At 36.6% G+C, this 20,629-nt stretch overlaps 2 protein-coding genes and 1 pseudogene across 4 annotated transcripts; 1 reads left to right on the top strand and 2 right to left on the bottom strand.

Annotated features, from left to right (window-relative positions):
- Window positions 1-5,742: 5,742 nt before the first annotated feature.
- On the top strand, window positions 5,743-10,630 carry LOC104217766 (AT-hook motif nuclear-localized protein 9). 3 transcript variants are annotated; one of them, XM_070170270.1, is made up of 7 exons: window positions 5,743-5,927; window positions 6,584-7,251; window positions 7,910-7,977; window positions 8,833-8,964; window positions 9,530-9,691; window positions 10,092-10,333; window positions 10,470-10,630. In XM_070170270.1, exons 2-6 carry the CDS (start codon window positions 6,837-6,839, stop codon window positions 10,320-10,322), a joined length of 1,008 nt encoding a protein of 335 aa, XP_070026371.1. In that variant the 5' UTR covers window positions 5,743-5,927; window positions 6,584-6,836; the 3' UTR covers window positions 10,323-10,333; window positions 10,470-10,630. The 3 variants fall into 3 exon arrangements, with proteins under 3 accessions (XP_070026371.1, XP_009766383.1, XP_009766385.1); XM_009768081.2 differs by having other exon boundaries at window positions 10,092-10,630; XM_009768083.2 differs by lacking the exon at window positions 5,743-5,927 and adding an exon at window positions 5,961-6,235 and having other exon boundaries at window positions 10,092-10,630.
- A 273-nt stretch (window positions 10,631-10,903) lies between these two features.
- LOC104217765 (uncharacterized) lies at window positions 10,904-16,097 on the bottom strand (annotated as a pseudogene).
- Window positions 16,098-16,850: 753 nt separating this feature from the next.
- Window positions 16,851-20,040, bottom strand: LOC104217764 (uncharacterized). Its single transcript, XM_009768080.2, has 5 exons — window positions 19,443-20,040; window positions 18,314-19,129; window positions 17,878-18,147; window positions 17,673-17,783; window positions 16,851-17,556 (listed from the first exon to the last, which is right to left on the bottom strand). The coding sequence occupies exons 1-5, from the start codon at window positions 19,914-19,916 to the stop codon at window positions 17,395-17,397; spliced, it is 1,833 nt and encodes a 610-aa protein (XP_009766382.1). The 5' UTR covers window positions 19,917-20,040; the 3' UTR covers window positions 16,851-17,394.
- Between the last annotated feature and the right edge of the window lie 589 nt (window positions 20,041-20,629).

Here is a 20,629-nt window from a genome sequence, read left to right as displayed (position 1 = left end):
ATATTGCCTAAAAATAAATAAATGGTGTAGTAACTTCGTCTAGTTAATTCGCTATTGTTGGATGATTACCATGTCTCAAAAGCACGTTAGTTCATCAAAATAGACCATTTTGGAACTTGGAGGAATGTTGTTTTAGTTAAATATTATTGGTTAATTTCAGCATGTAAATAAATTAAGACATTTTTTTATTTTATTTTGTAGAGACAAATTTAATAGAGAATAATGTAGGCATTTTAGGATTGTCTTTTAAAAATAAATGAGACGAGCTTCGCCGAAATAAAATACAAAATTGTGGGGCCCTCGATAAATGTTTAATTAAAATTAATTAGACTTTAGGATGAGCCGCTTTGCAAAATTCCACGGCCTTACCCAGAAGTAATAATACGCTAATTGCTTTAAGCGCGCATTTTAATAAGCTTACCTTCTTAAACTCGGGTGTGCATTTCATGCGACCCAAATCCAAATCCCAAAATATTGAATAAAAATGTGTTCCGGATTGCGGGTGCATTTCATGTGACGCAATCCAAAGACATGTTTTAAACAATGTTCACATTCTTGTAAAAATAATAATAACAATTATGAAAGCGGTAAAAAGATAAAATTTGCACATAAGTTCATATTTGTATAAAATCAGATAATCAAGCCGAATATAACAGTTGAGCGACCGTGCTAGAACCACGGAACTCGGGAATGCCTAACACCTTCTCCCGGGTTAACAGAATTCCTTATCCGGATTTCTGGTACGCAGACTGTAATATGGAGTCATTCTTTTCCTCGATTCGGGATTAAAATTGGTGACTTGGGACACCCTAAATCTCCCAAGTGGCGACTCTGAAATAAATAAACCAATCCCGTCTCGATTGTCCTTTAATTGGAAAAACTCCCTTGCACCCTCGCGGGTGCGGAAAAAGGAGGTGTGACATGGAGCATATTACCCTACTGTTACTATGGCTTTAGTACATATAGCTGAAATTTCTTTTCTACTCTTTGAATTTAAGAAGAAAGAAAAATACATGGATATTGTTGAAAAAATGCAAGCAAAATTCAAAAAATATTTCTTTCCAATTCCTCTGATTTACTTAATTGGTGCTGTTTTAAATCCTTCTATTAAGATGTCAGATTGTCACTAATTAATGAATGCTTTATATACTTATATGGAGATTGGACCAACTGAAACCCCAGATTTATATACTTGTATGAACAAGCTAAATGAATATTTACAACAATTATATAATTATTATGCAAATGTAATTGATGATGCTGCTCTTAATGTAGGCAATGTTAATCCCACTATGCACTGTACCACTTCTGCTACTGTGGATGATGAAGAAGGCATTGATAGTTTTAATATTTTTTCTACATTTTCTAACACTCAAACCAGTAGCAGGAACATTGATGAACTTCAATTCTACTTGCAGAAGCAAAAAGAGCCTCGCACAACGGAATATTCACCGTTGGGATGGTGGCATGAGAATGGAAAGCAATTTCCTGTTCTTTTCGCTATGGCTCGGGACATGCTAAATGTGTCAACTTCAACTGTTGCATTAGAGAGTGCATTTAGCCAAGCAAGACAACAACTTGGAGACACCCGTCACTCATTGGGAAGCAATGCTTTGGAAGTTTTAGTATGTTTCAGAGATTGGATTAGATTGGAACGAAGAAATCAAGGACGTGAAGATGTTGATAGCCCAGAAGACGAGGAACTTGGAGATATATTAACACATGGTAACCCATCCGAATTTAACACTCCAGAAGAAGGTCACTCAGTTCATATTGATTATGAAGAACTTACTAAGGCAATGCAAAACCTTTGAATTTACTCTTTTTTGGTTAATTTACTTGTTGTTAAATGTAAACTTTTCAATTTATAAGTTTGAATTTTGAAATAAATGTAGCACTTGCAATTTATAAGTGCAATGTTTTTCCATCTTCATTATATTCTTTATATTTTTACTTTATATTAATATAACTTACAATAGTTATACAAAATACAAAAAAAATAACACTAAATCCGGCCCGGCCCCATGAACTCGTAACCCTTACGGTTCAATTTTTACCCGGATGAACTCGAACTCGTTAAACCCGGTATACCCCAACCCGTAACCAGCCCGAACCATAACCTGTACAGGTACTAAATTTCCCTACCCAGCTCGGCCCGGTCCACCCGTTAAACATCCATAATTTTATCACTTAATTTCCTCTCTCGCTCATCTCAAACTTTTATTCTTCAAGTACTGTTTGGTTTTTATGTTTTTTTTGTGTGTTACCTTTTGTGCTTCTTCTTTTATAAAATGAAAAACGTACTTATGAGTAATTGTTTGCGTGCAATCTATCTATAATTAAAAGTAGGAAAAAAAAGTAATCTCATTAAGCCAAGTTGCATCACCCTAATATATCACTTGGCACTTTAAGACGTCGCTACAACTAATTGGGAACTAAAAGTTTATTTGGGAGAAAAATGTCCTACAAAATTTGGTAGAAATTTCGCAGCTTTTTATTTTTTAAGAATTAAGTGGGTTTACACGTGAATAACCGTTTAATCCACAATATAATTTAAAAACTTTTTAATTTCCACGCGCCCTAAATTATCTCTGCAAAATAACAATAGTCAGAGTGTCCTCAACTATGTAAACCACGATTGAAACTCATAATCTCTATCAACTGCTCAGTAACAACTGCTCAAAACTACAAACTTATATTTCTTCCACTGATACACGATATTTTAATTCTAATCTTTCTACCGCTATCAAGAATTCAAGAAAACATACGACTTATGCAAAGAGTGACTACTCACCGTAATTTCATCAAGGATATAATAGTTTCGAAAATGCAATGGAATTTGAAAGTTCGGATTGTTCGTCGGTAAGAAGTACCAGATCGTTATAATTCATACGTTGCATTCTCGATTGAATTGGTTCTATAAGATGAAAAGGTATTCAAAATATGTTATTTTCTTACTAATTTGTTTTGCTCTCTGTTTCTTAAGTTGCAAAATTGAATTTGTTGCATTGTATGTTTGAGTTATTAATCCGTTCAAGTCTACTAGATAAAAGTACTATTAATATAAATTAAGTTTCAAATATAGAGTAGTTGCTATGTTTATGTGACTTACTAATTCGTTCAAAAAGAAAAATTTTGGAGTTCTTGCTCTGTTTGTTTAACTTACTAATTCATCAAACTCTATTATTGATAAGTAGTATTAGTATAAATTCAAGTATTCTTAATATAAATTAGTATTAGTTCCTTTGGATTTTTTTGTGTTGCTAATTCGTTATACCTTCTTTGTTTTTAATGTGATTAAATTACAAATCTGAAGTTGTTTCTCTGTTTCTTTCACTTACTAATTCTTTCAACTCTACTGTTGAAAAGTAATATTACTATAAATTAGTATTAGTATAAATTCAAGTATAGTAATATAAGGATTTGTATTAGTTAATCTGGAATTATTGTATTACTAATTCCTCCAAACACTTCTTTTTATAATTTAATGTAATTCTTTACAGGGCGATCAGATACATGCTTCTACTGGAAAGTCAGTTTTGCATCTTTTCAAAATATAAATTAATGAGCTTAGATTACAGCCAAACCTCTCTATAACAACATCCCTATATAACAATGCTTCACTATAAAAGCCAAGCTTTTTCATAACCAATTTTATATTATGTTATAATATATGTTCTCTATACAACACTTTGCTATAACATCCAAAAATATTTGGAACAAACGAGGCTATTATAGAGAGGTTTGACCGTGTATCTTATGGTAAACTTTATAGTTTGCCAAAATAAGAAAAGGTTCAACACCATAAAACATAGGTGAGGCTGACATTTACTCAACGGGTAATAGTGATTGAAACAACTGTTCCACTTTTCCCAATGAATATTTTTGATTTGCGACCATATGATCAATTGATAAATAAGGTTGGTGTGAACGAGATTAAGTTATTCGGTAAAAATAACTTTTACCTTAAATTTCTAATTATGAATTTTTCTTCTATTTCTTTTTAACATTTTCTTTTTCTTTCAATGTGATCGGAGAAATCGTCAATTTTAGTGAATTACAAACGCACAAACAAGGTAAATTTTTTAAGAAGTTTATGAACATCGAACTAGACGATGATGAGTAAGAATAAACAGTCATCTACTGATTAAGAATGGATTTGATAATTACATATGCTTAAGCTTATATATCTATTTCTATTTGACAGGAATAAGAAGTTATCTGCTACATTATGGGGCAAATTTATTGATGAAATTGTACCTCACCTGTTAAGTTCTAACAACAAGCCTATTATCGTTATTATGTAGCTCATAAAATCCCATAAATTTCAAGGTAAAATGCAATTATTTAATTTGATATTACTTTGTGAAAGTTATTCATTACATCTTAAACGTATGTTGTTTTGCATATTCATATTATGTGCGCAATACTTGGAATGCATCAAAGCTGTGGATTAAACCAAATTTTCCTTAATCCGAAGAGTTTAAAACACAATTTAATATATATTTTTTTCACTGCATCTATACTCACACATATTTTTTCAAGTATACATCTAACTGTTTCACTCATTCATAAATGCATATTACTTTATGTTCAGGATAATCACTCTGAGAGGCTAACTCAAACCATTTATCAACAAAGTTATTGTGTCTCGAATGAGTTAGTGAAGGGCATTATTCAAGTTAAAATAATTGGTCAACTAGTAGAGTCCATACAAGTTAGTAAACTATCTTGTGTGTAGTTATAACGAAGGATAATAAGTTATTAATTAGAGAGGAAAACTTGTTACCACTTTAAATTTTTAACTTACATTATGAACAATATCAAGAGATAAGCACATACGATTTCATAACTCAAATATTTAATCCCACGTTAGCGTAATCCTTGTGTAGTTGTGTTATAATCCCAGATTTTCGTAACATGATGCTCTAAAAGCAAGTAACGACTCAACACCTTAAGACTATATAAAAAAGGCAGTTCGGTGTATTAGCTCCCATTATGTGCGGGGTTCGGGGAAGGGCCGGACCATAAAAGTCTATTGTACGCAGCCTTACCCTGCTATTTTTATTGCTTGAACCCGTAAACTCCAGACTACATGACAACAACTTTACCAGCTACGCCAAGGTTCCCCTTCCATCTTAGGACTATATGAATCAATGAAATAATATATCAAGATATAAAATTTGGTATTGTTTTATCCTGTCTTTGATTAGTATTTGAATCATGCATAGTTAATCTTGGTATAAATTAATACATCAATTTGTGTATTATTTTGTACTTAATATAAACATGAAATAACAATATATGGATAAATTACTCACCAAAAGACAAAATTACCCATTATCTTTTTCTCATACCCAAAATCAACACCTTTCAATTTTATTAAATTTAACAAAATAAACAATATCTTAAATTTTCCATTTATTCTATAGTATAAATTAATCATATATCCAACAAAAATAATATTTATATTATAATTTATGTATTACTAATTCCTTCTATCACAATCTTTCATGCAACTTATTTCTTAACCAGAAAGCACTTAAGTGGCAATGTTCACAAACTTCAGGGTCAAAAGTGAACATTAGGACGATAGTTAAAAAAAGTGCGCGTGCCAACGCGTCATAAGCTGCGCGTGGAAATGGACATGCAAATTGAAAAGTCTTTATTAAATTAATTTTTGGGCGCAATAAATATCGGCATTATCCACTCAGCGCCTTTTTTCAGGTTTGAGAGAGCGCATATACTCTCTCTTCAATTCAATCTTCAGAAACTTTGCTCAAACAAATTGGCATCACTCAATTTCTCTCTCACATACCACACAATGACACAACACATATCTATACCCTCTGAAACTGAAACAGAAATAGCTCTCTCTACCCCACATTTGAATTTCCATTTTCATTTCAGATAAGGACTTGTCACAGGTTATACTAACTTCACCATTTCCCCCCTCTTTCTTTCTCTATGCAAAAAACTTTCTTTTTTCCCAAAAGGGTCACCTCTTTTTTGCATTTTAATTAGTTTGGTGTCAGTTTCTTTGGCAAAAATATCATAAAGTTGTGATCTTTATTCAATTTGCAATATCAAGAATGGATTTTTATTACTGGGGTTCTTGTTCCTGATGCAATGACATTGATTTCTTCGTTGGGTTTTGGCTTTTTCTGTTTAAATGGTGTGGGATTTTGTCCATGAAGCAGAAACTTGGTGTTTAATTAAGGGTTGGTTTTGAATGGTAAGGTGAATGATATTAGTTTAGCATCTGTTTGTTTTTGCATTTTTCTTAAATGTGAAGCCCCTTTCCTTTTCTATTTGGTTTGGTTAGCTGCTAAAAGTTCTTGTATTCTTTTTCTTGTGTTCTTTCTTGTTTATCTTAGCCCTTTTGCTTTGAACTTGCATTTCTCTTCCCATGCACATGTCTCTTAGCCTCTTGTTTTGTTTATCTGTTGAATTTAGTTACTCAGGACTCTTTTCCTTTCATTTTCTTACTTTAGTGTGTTTCTACTTTTATCTATATGCCTAGTTTATGTTGCTATTTCTTAACTTACTTCATGTCATTAACATAGTCTTAAAATCTTTTCAGATTTTGCACTAATTGGGAGGCTTTAAGGAAATCTTGAATGTGCATAATAAAGTTCAGTTCAGTGTTTTAGGAGGTTCAGTCTTTTTCTGCCATTCATCCAAGGCTGCAACTTTTACTGGTTTTCATGTTGTGAAGACCACCTTTTATGTTTAGCACAAAGAGCTGTGACTTTGATCCCCTTTCCTTTGAGATTTAAATAACTGTTTAAAGGGGATTTTATTGTTTTTGGAGTTCTGAGAAAAGAAATAAATGTATGGATCGAAGGGAAGGTATGATGTTACCTGGTTCCGCTCCTTACTATATGCAGAGAGGGATGAGCGGGAATGCCCCTGGTTTACAGGGATCACCAAGCATTAATCCTTCATTACCTACTGCCAATATTCCCTTTCAATCTAGTAGTAGTGTCGCTTCGATTCCACAAACACTAGTAGTGGATCCTTCTTCGACGATATCCCCAAGAGGTAGTATTGGTGCATCATCAGCATTGCCACAAGGTGAGCCCGTGCGCAGAAAGAGGGGTAGGCCTCGGAAGTATGGAGCTCAAGGGGCGATGTCGTTGGCATTGACTCCACCTCCATCTACTCAGGCAATGACATTAAACCCAACTCAGAAGAGGGGTAGAGGAAGGCCACCAGGAACTGGACGCAAGCAGCAACTTGCCTCTTTTGGTAATTTCTCCCTTTAGTTTGCATTTCCATGGATCCTGCACCTTTTGAGTAGTTAAATGGTAGTGACCTGATATATTTGTTTACTACTCTTGGTAGTTTTTGTTAAGTTCTTTGTTCAATCAAGGACTTCATCTGACTGAGGAAGTTCTACAAACTTGCTTCTGTGCAGTCCTCTTAGGCCATAAAATGTTCCTTTTTGCAGTTGGCTATCTGCGTCCTTATGATTTTGCTTATCATTGTGTCTTCCTCAACAGTGAATGGAATTCTCTTGCAAGAAAGCTACCTCATATAAGATAGATAGGCTACCTCCTATAAGATAGATAGACATGTAAAAGGATGATAAAGCATATTGATCTGATAAGTACACAGAAGCTTTTATAGTCACGTGAGGCTTCAGAGTGGAAAATCTGAACCACCAAACTCAATTATTGTCCTAAAGACAGTAAAATTTACTTTCTACACATGATAGTCGAGGTTGAAATTTCATTAAATTCTTTTCTTCCTTTATTAAGTACCAGTGTTATTCATCAACATGAGTGTTGTTTTCTATCCATTGAGCATTTTCCGAAATTCCTGCGGCTGTTGTGTTTCATTGACATGCTTTTTGGTTGCCGACTTGCTGTTTGATTGTCTTATAATTGGTTGGTTCTTTTGCTAGGTGGATGGTTGTCCAATACAGCTGGAATTGGTTTTACCCCTCATGTCATCATGATTGCTGTAGGAGAAGTATGTGATTCACATGTTTTAGAGTGTGTAAATTAGTATATCACATTAATAGCATGACTGAAACTACTGTTTTAACTTTTTTCTCGCTTCTACCATGCTGGCACATTACAGCTTTATACACGGAAATTGTACGAGCATGGGAATGAACTTTTCTACCCCCTGTTTATTTTCCAACGTTAGGCTTTCTATGAACTTGAGAAAGAAGTAACGTAATGAACTCAAATAGCAAAGAAAGAAAAAGAATTAGTATCATTTAATTTTGGTCTAGATATCTTCAGGGACCTAGACTGATCAGTACATGAGCATATGCAGTGAGAGGGATTATTTGGTTGCTATATGCTTCTCTCCATCGGATTGGGGTGCGTTTGCTTGTGGAAGGGGGAGAGGGGAAAGCAAAATGTTTACACGTCTTTTGCGCTTAACTATTGCATTGGAACTTACTTGTCATTAACTAGGAACAACTAAAGATTTTTCTTTACAGATTTGCAATCTCAATATATTGATAAGCATCTCTGAAAGTCTCTCATACTACCATTCTGCTGTTTATGGGTGCTTTTTTAGCTGTAGTTGGCTTAATGAATTGAGTATGTAAGGAGAATGTGGAATCAGTTATCTTAGGAGGTTTCTTTTAATAGTTGACACTTGAAAGTGAAAAGTCAAATTATGTTTGAATTAACAAATAAAAGGTGATTCTACGCTTGAGCACAGTAGAATATTGTTATAACTTCAATGTGAAAAACTGCTTGTGGCTTACCATAATTAGTGCTCTTTCAGCCATTCAGTTACTTTTCTATTTTGATTTTAATTCTGGCAATAACAATATTAATGAGTGGTTCATTTGCGGCTTTCCTGCAGGACATCACAACAAAAATAATGTCATTTTCGCAAGAAGGGCCTAGATCAATATGTATTTTATCAGCAAATGGTGTCATCTCCACTGTAACTCTTCGTCATCCATCAACTTCTGTCGGCACTGTTACATATGAGGTCTGAAGACTAACATTAGATTCCAAAAACATAATTTAAGCTGATAACAGCAAGTTGATATCTCCTAAACGGAGAGCATAAATGTCTATAGTTCAGACTGATATGCAGAAAGTTTTTATCTTTGCTTGAGATGCAAAGGTGAAATTGAGTTGTTTGCTAATGGATAGGAAATAAAACTGTTAATGTTACCTGGATATGTTATTAACCCTGAAATGATTTTGATAGCTAATTGCCTATGTCCTTAATACCCAATTGGAGAATTTTTAACTCATAGATTAAGAAATTTTGTGGCCTAGACTTCATGGTTGTTTGCTTAATTCTTATGTATAAATGTTTTAATTCACTAGTCACTTTTTCTTGGTTTGACATTTAAATTGCACTAGTGAGGAAGCTGATCGTACTTTTCCCTAGCTATTGATTGCAGATGCCAGAACTTTTGTACTGATTATAATTGTGTTAAGTACTGAATTAAGTATATTATTGCATATTACCTCATTTACCCCCTCATTCTCCATCTTTCTCCTGCAAAAGTAAACTTCCAAGCAAATGTTCTTATCCCATACAGGGACGGTTTGAGATATTATGTCTATCGGGCTCTTTCTTGATCAGCGATAGTGGTGGATCTCGGGGTAGGATTGGTAGCCTTAGTGTTACTCTTGCTAATCCAGATGGTCGCGTGATAGGTGGTGGAGTTGGAGGTCTTCTAATTGCAGCAAGTCCGATTCAGGTATTATTTTCAATGCCTTTCATCTTATCGAGATCTCCATTTGATGTCTTTGAACAGAAGTCATTAGGTATTTGGCTAATGTCTTTGAACAGAAATCATTAGGTATTTGGCTATCTTCGTGATACTCTGATGAAGTCATTTGAAAAATAGTAAGAAACTAAATAAGGTTGCTTCCATTCTAACCCACATGCACCTTTGAATCTCAAAAGGGTTTGACTTGTTTTAGATATTGTTTATAATTGTGTTATCATCTCTAGATCATGACGAAATTGGTTTTCCTATTAAACTTCTTGCTTGCTTGATGACATAGAGGCTAAGCCTTCTTATCTTGTGGTGAATTCAGACCCTTGACTTATCACTTACCTGTTCAAATCCTGAAATTGAAAGTGAATGACTTCAGGTAATAGTGGGAAGCTTTTTATGCTCAAGTTCGAAGGCAAAGAAAAGAGCTGCAGAAAGTGTACAAAGCGCAGGAACTTCAGATCTTCAAACCACTGGCAATTCTGTAAATCCAGCTGATGCTCTATCGAACCAGAATCTTACACCATCCTCTTCAATGGGAGTATGGCCTAGTTCAAGGCAGATGGATCTACAAACAGGCCATATTGACATTGATTTGATGCGAGGATGACTACTTCATATGTAGGTGGACGAGTGAGCACTGTATATATTATGTTCTGATTTCTCCAGTCCTACCATCTTGACATGAGACATGTTCTTATAGCCATCAGCAGCACCATAGATTGTAGTGATAGAGGAGTTTTTTTTTTTTTTGCAGTTTAACTTGAATCAGCCTTTCTACTTTAGTAGTAGTTCCATTCATGCTGGAGGCTTCAGCCAGCGCGTGTAACATTTTGTGGGTTGTCTTCTAGAAACAGACTGTTCCATGAAATTGGCGAATTTTTTCTTGATCTTGTGGTGGAAGACATACTTTTATTATTTCTTGGTTTCATTGGTACATGTCTGCCTGAGTTTGAAATCTGTTCCTCAGTAATTATTCAATGCTTTGAGAGCCTTGGATGTGTCTTTTATGTCTCTACCATTCAATAGAAAACATTATAACATGCAAATAGATACAAGTTTGCTATCTCACGTCGCAAGAAAGTTCAGCACTTCAATAGATTTAAATGCACATATTAGAGATAATTCAGATATTCAAATTATCGTACATGTACTGTTCTGCTAGTAATACGCAGAACAGTATCATACATGCTAAGCATCAGACCATGTAATGTCGTACTCGCCCCAATCACCTTCAGGTATACCCAAGGCTTCCCATACAGCTTTAGAGGCATCAACAATGTTATTCGGGCATGGAGGCTGATAATCGTGCTCGTCATCACATCCCATGGTAGAGTCACACTCATCTACCACTTTAGCCTTCACACTTTTGCCATTAGCACTTACGGTGATATAGTTAAGGCATCTATCTCCTCCACTGTACCATCCGGTTGAAAGGGCAACAACTGGAGTATCATCAGAATGGTATTGGTTATCACATTCCGATGGTCCACCGCCATCTCCACCCTTTTGGAAGCTATTTAAGGTTAACACAGCCTTGGTATTACCCGTCACTGGAGGCGAACATTTGTAAGTGGTGTACATCTTGCCTTGTTTGCAACAATCTGAGTCATTTTCCGGGTTACATTCTCCTGGAGGCGGCTTTATGCCCCTGATTTTGCCACTCGGTTGGCAAGCCTCTAATCTCGCATCTAAGCAGTAAGCAAAAGTGGCAAAGATCAGCAACACCAGAAGCGATGTTCCCAAGCTAGAGTTCATCATGGTTTAGTCCTGTTGTTTTGTTTGGTTTTGTTTTCAAATGTTGGTTTTGTGGAAACTGGGATGATCTAACAGGTTTATATAGTATTTTGGTCAGATAAAATGCCAATTTTGAGCTCAAGGCATGAAAAGTTTCTTTTAATTAAGTATATAATTATTGATTTTGCAGTCAAATGGTTTGGTGGAGAACCTTTGTTTTCTTATAGTTCCTTTAAGTTACTTAGACACAGTTGATTATAACTTGTTTACTTTCCTTGACGGACTGACGGTCACGGCCTTTGTTTTCTATAAGTTGATATCTTTATAAGAATTATCTGTCTTTTCAACTTTACATTCACGGCTTAAACGTAACAACCTAATATGACAAAAACTTGATTCGTTATTCTCTTTTCTTGGACCCTTTAGTTGCTGAAAACTAGTTTGTATTATACTATAGTAATTAACAGAACAACAGATTGTTTCATCTGGTTGCTAAACATGAAACCTGCATTGTAGCTTCTGTATATCTTTTATGTATGACGTTACAGAATAAAACAAATCGAGTCTTGATTTTGTTACAATCATCTTTTCCCGTGACATCAATTATGATAGAGGAGATTAAGACTAATTTAAAAATGGTAATCTGTCGCTTAATGTTTCTCCATGCATACCACTCCATTTTCCTGTTAGAAAAGAATATATCGTGCAGTAGAATAGAAAATAAACTTTCAATTCTTCGAATTTTGATAGTTCGTGTGCTGTTAGAAATCTTTTTAGCCAACTGATAACTTGGAGGATTTTTCACCTGAATACTTTTGTCGTCACTGCTTTCATAAGTGGGTCTGTTAGCAGGGGCCGATGTAGAATGCAGAATACATGTCCGGTCAAACCCAATAGCTTTAGTCCAAATTGTTAGAAAAGAAGACCCTCCTCTTGTTTATTGTGACAATATTAGTTCATTGTACTTGACTGTGAATCCTATCTACCATTCACGGACAAAACATTTAGCAGTTGATTTCCATTTTGTTCGTGAACGGGTTGCTTTTGGTTCTATTTTGGTGCGCTATTTACCAACTGATCAACAACTTGCTGATATTTTTACTAAAGGTCTTGTTTCCCATAAGTTTAAATGTCTTAGAGACAATCTCCACGTGCATCCATGTGTTGATTGAGGGCCTAAGGGGGTGTGAGAATAGGATTTGTATTATACTCTTACACTTGTATTTATTTACACTGCATTAGGGAGTTGTACAATATGCTTATATTCTTGTAGAGAGGACAAGTTATAAATACAAATTAACCCTCTTACCTTGTTTAGGGTAAGCGCATTGTTTGTACCAATTCTATCACAAACTCTATATCTGTTTTAAGAAATTTATTGAATATGTACAAATTATTAACTTATATCCCAGTAACTTAAATGGACCAGAATTTCGAACCCATAAACTTCAAATCCTAGCTCCGTCTCTGTTTGTCAGTGAGTGGGAACCATAGGTTGACAGGTATATCAAAATTGAATAGAGCGTAAAGATTTTAAGGATGCTATTTTCTCATATGAACTGTCATGGGCTGCTTTCCAGACACGCCCCATGACCCCTTGGCCGTGCCCCATGGCGGCCTAGCAAGCCTCACAATGCCTAGCGCCATGGTCGGCCCCGTGGTCTTGGTTGCGCCAAGTGACAAGCGCGCATGCGCTTCTATCGCCCCACCGATGCCTCTCGCCAGCGCCCAGTGGCTGGCCAATGACAACAGCGCCGCACGCCCTGACAATGCCGCGCGCGCAAATCCTAATGCCTCGCCAGCTTCCAGCTGTAGGCCCATTTCAGCAGCGCCTCGCGCACAGACCCTGATGCCAAGCACCAGCGCCCAGCCTCAGGCCAACACAGCAAGTGTCGCGCGCGGCCACAGCAACGCGCGCGCAGACCCTGACCCGCAAGACAAAGTTGCTGCCATCAGACTTAGTTCTACATTGTAATAAACTAAGTCCTTTTCATTGTAATTATAGTCTAGTTTACATCATTTTCATTCAGTGTGCTTCCACAACTTTATTAGGACTAGTCATGTAATGTTGGTTTATTTTTTTAAGCATTATTAGGGGGGATCAAATAATCAAACATTTTCAAGCAATCAATTTTCTGTACTGGTGTCTCTCCCTCGACATCGCATCTTTTATAATCAACATTTCATTCATCAATAAAATCATCATCATCATTCAAAACTCAATTCTCTCTCAGCTTCCGAAATTGCTCGTGACATTGGTTTTCCCGCACGGCACTGACAATCTAGTCTCGCGTGCGGAGGGGACTTCATTGGCAGACATCAACCGCACTAACATCGGTTGCTTAGCCTTACGTTGCCCTTCCAAAGAACATTAGGAAGGCGTTGCATAACAGAACACATGAAATGATCAAGAACTTATTTTCATTATTGATATCAAAATTAATGACTAAAAAGAACTGTCATCGATAAAGTTTGCAAACACATATAGAAATACAATAACAACAATAACAATAACAACCCAGTAAAATCTCACTAGTGGGGTTTGGAGAGGGTAGTGTGTATGCAGACCTTACCCCTATCCCGAAGGAGTAGAGAAGCTGTTTCCGGAAGACCCTCGGCTCAAGAAAACATAAAGACAAAAATAAGACAATATTAGTATTACCACAGAAATCGTAATAAAAATAGGAACAATATGAAATCTAGAAGAAAGATGCAAAGTAAAAGTGAAAACTAATCAAAAGGTCCTGCATTGAAAAGCAAAATAGTAAGACACAACATTGCTACTAACTATCTTAAACAAAAAACTCTACCAAACTAGTCTTACAAAGGTGCGAAGTAAGGCAAGACTCAACTGTCTCCTAACCTACATCCCTAATACTCGACCTCCACATCTTCCTATCAAGTTTCATGTCCTCGGAAATTCGAAGCCTCGCCATATCCTGCTTGATCACCTCACCCCAATATTTCTTAGGTCGCCCTCTACCTCTTCTCGTGCCCTCCACAACCAGTCGTTCACACCTCCTTACCGGAGCATCTGGGCTTCTCCTCTTAATATGCCCGAACCATCTTAGCCTCGATTCCTGCATCTTGGCATCAATGGGAGCTACATGCACCTTCTCCCGAATAACATCATTCCTAATCTTATCCATCCTAGTATGCCCACACATCCACCTCAACATCCTCATTTCTGCTACTTTCATCTTTTGGATATGTGAGTTCTTAACAGACCAACACTCAGCCCCATACATCATGGCCGGTCTAACCACCGCTTTGTAGAACTTTCCTTTGAGTATCGGTAGGACTCTCTTATCACACTAGATTCCAGATGCTAACCTCAACTTCATCCATCCTATCCCAATATGGTGTGTGACATCCTCGTCGATCTCCCCTCCCCCCAGATACTCAACCCAAGGTACTTGAAGCTACCTCTACTTGGGATAACCTGTGATTCAAGCCTCACATCCACGCCAACTTCCACCGGCTCAGCACTGAACTTACACTCCAGGTATTGCGTCTTCGTCCTGCTCAGCTTGAAATCCTTAGACTCAAGGGTCTGTCTCCAAACCTCCAGCCTATCGTTGACACCAGCTCGCGACTCATCAATAAAAACTATAGAAATGCTTTTGTAAATTAAATAGATTGAACTACAAATTTACAACAGCATGTTCTAGATTTTATGCATTGGACCAAGTTATAATCAACCATTTGACGCCAATTCATAACTCGACACGTGTACAAAATATAGCTGGAGAATAGCCTAACTGATGCAAGCTTTGAAGGATATAAGAGAGAGACTAATGCCTAGTACATTGATTGAGTGATCTTGGTCAAACTGTTGTATGCCTTATAGGTTTGGATTAGCTATTGCAAGTCCTGTTTTTTCAGATTTCAATAATCATCTCTTTCATAGAATGGAAACTTCATATTACAATTTCAAAAGTCGATATGAGCAGAACTTCAGTAACTGTAATTTCACAAGAAAACATGAGATTTTAATGGTATCTAAGCCACATATTACACATGATCTGAGTATGCACATGATATAGAAGGATACCATATATAAATACTATACTGCTGCACTAAGCATCGGACCATGTAATGTCATACTCGCCCCAGTCGCCTTCAGGTATATCCAAGGCTTCCAAACTGCTTTAGAGGCATCAACAATGTTATTTGGGCATGGCGGCTGATAATCGTGCTCGTCATCACATCCCATAGTAGAGTCACACTCATCTACCACTTTAGCCTTCACACTTTTGCCATTAGCACTTACAGTGATATAGTTAAGGCACCTATCTCCTCCACTGTACCATCCGGTTGAAAGGGCAACGACTGGAGTGTCATCGGAGTGGTATTGGTTATCACATTCCGATGGTCCACCACCATCTCCACCCTTTTGGAAGCTATTTAGTGTTAATACAGCTTTTGTGTTTCCGGTCACAGGAGGCGAGCATTTGTAAATGGTGTACATTTTTCCTTGTTTGCAACAATCCGAGTCATTTTCCGGATTACATTGTCCTGGAGGCGGCTTTATGCCTCTGATTTTGCCACTCGACTGACAACCATGTAATCTTGCATCTGAACAGTAAGTAAGAGTAGCAAAAACCAGTAACAATAGTAGTGATGTTCCCATGCTAGAGTTCTTCATGTTTTTTGTTCCTCTTCTCTTCTGGTTTTGTTATTAAATGTTGGTTGTGTGGAGACTGGGATGATCTAACTGGTTTATATAGTGTTTTGTCCACACAAAATGCCAATATTCTGCTCAAGGCATGAAAATTTCTTATAATTAAGCATATAGCTGAGGAGCTTAGCAGTCAAACGATCTAGTTGAGTACTCTCATAGTTCCTTCGTTATTTGGCGTAATAGAATCGAACATATATTAATTAGGTTCTTTACTTTCCTTGACCATCACGGCTCTTTTTTCTATAAATGGTATCTAAATTAGAGTTTTCACTCTCATCAACCTTAACCTTAACCCCACGGCTTAAACCTAATCATGACAAGAACTTGATGGGTTATTTTATTGTTTTGGACCCTATAGGCGCTGAAAACAATTTTGTATTTTCCTGCATAGTAATACAACAACAAATTGTTTCATCTGGTCAATAAACATGAAAACCTGTATTCTAGAATCTGTATATCTTTTATGCATAACGTCATATATTATTACAACCAGTCTTTATTTAGTTGCAATATCATTTTCCAGTGATATCATTATACCGCTGCTGAAGTTATTGTTTCTCCACGAATGCTCCCTAATTTGACTGTTGGAAAAGAAAATATAGTGCAGTAGAATAAAAAATAAGCCTTCAATTCATGGAATTTTTTGTAATCTTATGCTGCTTTAGTTAGGAATCTATTTGCCAGTACGAATAATTGTAGGTCTTTCCACCTTAGTACTAAAGGTTTTAAGAGTGCTATTTTTAATATCATTAAGTACGTACTAAATACAATGTCCAAGAGCTTATATCTTATAATTACATAGAACTGACGCCAATAAAATGTACATATAAACACAGCAGAAATGCTTTCGTGATCGAAATGGGCGGGACTACAAAAGGACAAAAGCAAACTCTTGACCAATCAGCTTGCCTCATTCAATTGCAGAAACTCCCAAGACTTTCCAGACACAGCATTTGAGCAGCAACCATATTATTTGGACATGAAGACTAATCGATAACCAGGGTCTGCATTACACCCCACGGTGTCACTCTTATTGACTGCACGTCTATTGTACCATCCAGTCGAAATAGCCACCACTAGTGCGGATTAAATAGGCAAGACCTTCTTATTGATTTGAAAAATCCTAACCTGTTTATGCCAGTTCCAAATTGGACAAGGATTCAAACAGTACAGCTGCTTGCACTAGGCTGCTCTGTCTTTCTTGTCTCCCGTGACGGATTCTGCAATCTCAACAACCTGCTTATTACCTTAAGTCAAATCATCATCCATCCATGGCCTCAACATTGCCTTTCTCAGTATTCTCCTTGTCACCGATGGAGTCCTTACCATGATCTAGGCCGTCACTACCATGGTCATCATTAGCGTTAAAACCGCCGGAATCACCATCACCATGTCTGTCATGGTGGCCCTCTCTTCCATCAATCTGTCAAAAAATGAAAAGAAAAAGAACAGCATAAACTACAATAATATGCTGAAAATGGCACAGAATATTAGTGCACTCCAGTAAAAACAAAAAGGGATCAATTCTATGTGCAATACTTCTGAATCATCCTTTTCTGGTTGTTTCTTTGACAAAGACTCAATTGCTTTAAAGACATCTGCAAATGACGCCATCATTTGTTCCTTAAGAGACTCGGTTGCTTTAAGGACCTAAGAAAACAAAACAAAAACAAAAACAAAATGAAACAGCTGTTTGTGTGTATATAAACTTAAATGTTAAACTAAAACATAGAACTGACCATACCTTTCGAATATCACTCTTCAACTCCGACTGCCCATCCGACAGTCGTTGGATCTCATCACTCATCTCCAAATTGTTCACTGGGGGATCCGATTTAGTCTTCGGCTGATTTTTGCTTCTTTTAGGAGGTGGAGTGCTAAAGTCATCATCACTAGAATGAAATTCAGGAAGCTCAGACGAATCCACCTCCTTATCATTTGGAATTCCAGATGATTCAGGCAAATCCAAGTGAATTTGCTCAAACTCCGTAGGAGAAACATTCTTCAACTTCAACTACATAAAGAAAAGAATTTAAATGAGTAGATGAAAATAGATGAAAAACAGCCCACAGAATTTTTAAGATTTGTACCATATACATTTATTTCACATGCTGTATACACTGCATATACATTTACTATACTGCATATTACAGATTATGCATATTGACTTTGCAATTTACCTTGTGCCCACTCATCTTGAAGATCCCACTAGACAACTTGTTCAAGGTCGGTTGCCTCCGAATTTTCCAATTAAGAATACGGGGCACTTTGTTGTCAATCCGGTGAGCCCACTTGCCATCAATATAGGTGCAGCACTCATAGAACCAGCACTGAATAGCCAAAGGTAAACCCCCAAGCCTATACATCTTTAGACCGGCCCACAACCTATTGTTCATGGTCTCCACCATGGCTCTAAATACAAGTATACCCCAAGGGAATGTCTCATACTCCCCGCTCTCAACAATATCAAAATCAGCCTTCGTGATGAATGCCCTAGACCCAGTTGAGAACAAGAATGTGTGTATGAAATACAACACAGCAATCTTGACCGCATCCTCGTCCGACCTCCATCTCTTTTCAAGGAAGCAGTCAATCAATGATTGCTTCGGTACTTTTTCAAGTCCAGAAAAGTACATATCCATCAACCTATTGGTAGTACTACTAGATTCATAGCCCTTATCAGCATCACCACAACATTTCAAACCAGTAATAATCCCCAGTTCTGCCAGTCCGAAACGCAACTTGGTCCCGTTCACTTTAAACCACAGTTCGTCCTCTCTTTTTGGGACCACCTGCCTGAGCAATAGGGAATGTACAAGCTGGTTCTGTACAACTACATTAGGCAAATCAAGAAAATACCCGAACGTGGTCCCCCTGAAGATCTGGAGCTGTCTATCATCCAACTTGCTCTTCAACAATTTAACAACTTCACAATTTGTGTGTGAACTTATACGCGTGTGAAAACGTTTGTTCGGTGGAATGTAGAAATCCCAAGTCTGCATTCCAAAAAAGTTCAATTGATGTTAGTGGACAATTAAAAAAATTCATTAAGTAGCACCTGTATTCTTAATATTGTTGACTATACACAAAGTATATACACTGTAATAGTTGTGTATGCACCTAAAAAGTCTATACATAATATATACAATTAATATTGCTGCAGACAGTAATATATACATTATGTATACACATCATATACTATTAATATACAATTATACATTCAGCATATTAGAATTACATAGACAATATACACATACAAATACAATTAAACCCAAATAAACTAGTGAAAAAGGTTGAGAAAATACATACCTTCAAATTGGAGGAGGAGCTAGGAGCTTGTACCTCCACCTTTCTCTTTTTTGATGCAATAACTTCACGGATCTGTACAGATTTACTCTTATTTTTGGCAGCAGCATTAACAAGCTTCCTCCTTTTAACACGTTTTCCAACTAATTTACCTCTTACAGCTGTAGGGTATTTTAGTGATTCCTTCACAGTAGACTCAGCTGATCCATTATGAGGCGTCTGAGAGCGGGTTATTCTTCTTGCAGTGGAAATTTGCCCAACAGATTTACTAGGGTTTGCATCATGGGGAGATTCAGTAGCATTGTGTGGGAGTTTTTTTCTGTCAATGGAAAATTCCGCAGCAGAATCAGGACTAATTTCTACTACTCTTCTCTCTGATGATAGATTTAGTAAATCATCATCGGTAAAATCATAAACAGACAAAGGGTCCAAGATTTCCCCGTTGCTGCTTTCTATTATTTCCGGCTTTTCCGTCATTCTCAACCAAACATACCCTAAAATCCAAACAAAACTAATTGAAGCAGATCAAGGGTTTAAGAGAGAGGTGGTGTTTAGCAGAGGAATGGTTTGTGACGTGTGTGGGTAGGTTCATTGTAGAAGACAGAGGTAAAAAGAAGGCCAAACCCATAAGGCCCCTTCTTCAACTGGGCTCCACTTTCATTTTGACGCGTTTACTTTGCCTTTTTCTATTTTGACACTCCAACTTAGTATTTTTATGACTTTTTAAACCGCTTTTACCGTTTTTAGGAAAATTCAATGTTATTTAAAACATATCTTAAACCACGCTACATGAAATGCACCCGCGGCTCGCGATATGTTTTATTTAGCATTGTTGGAAGTTAAAATCGGGTCACATGAAATGTACACCCGGATATTAGCAATTATAAATCACAAATACGTCACGGAAACTGTACCCGTAGCCATGATAATTTAATGTAACGCGCCAAAAGCAACTACGAAGATTCATTTTTAATATCTAAGTTACAATATTTGTAAGGCCATGGATGATCTAATTTATGGATGTCACACCTCAACTATTTTTCTTTTTTTTTTAAAGGAAATGTATTTAAGTATAACAACTGCAAATATTAGTTCTTAATCTAATTTATGAGGGCCATGAGTTATGAGTTTTGTTTGTGTATGACACACCTCAACTTGTTTCTTTTTAGAGGAAAAATTATACTTAATTA

The sequence above is a fragment of the Nicotiana sylvestris genome, chromosome 1 (genome assembly GCF_000393655.2).
Source record: "Nicotiana sylvestris chromosome 1, ASM39365v2, whole genome shotgun sequence".
Lineage (NCBI taxonomy): Eukaryota > Viridiplantae > Streptophyta > Magnoliopsida > Solanales > Solanaceae > Nicotiana > Nicotiana sylvestris.
This window is presented reverse-complemented; position numbering and strand designations above follow the sequence as displayed.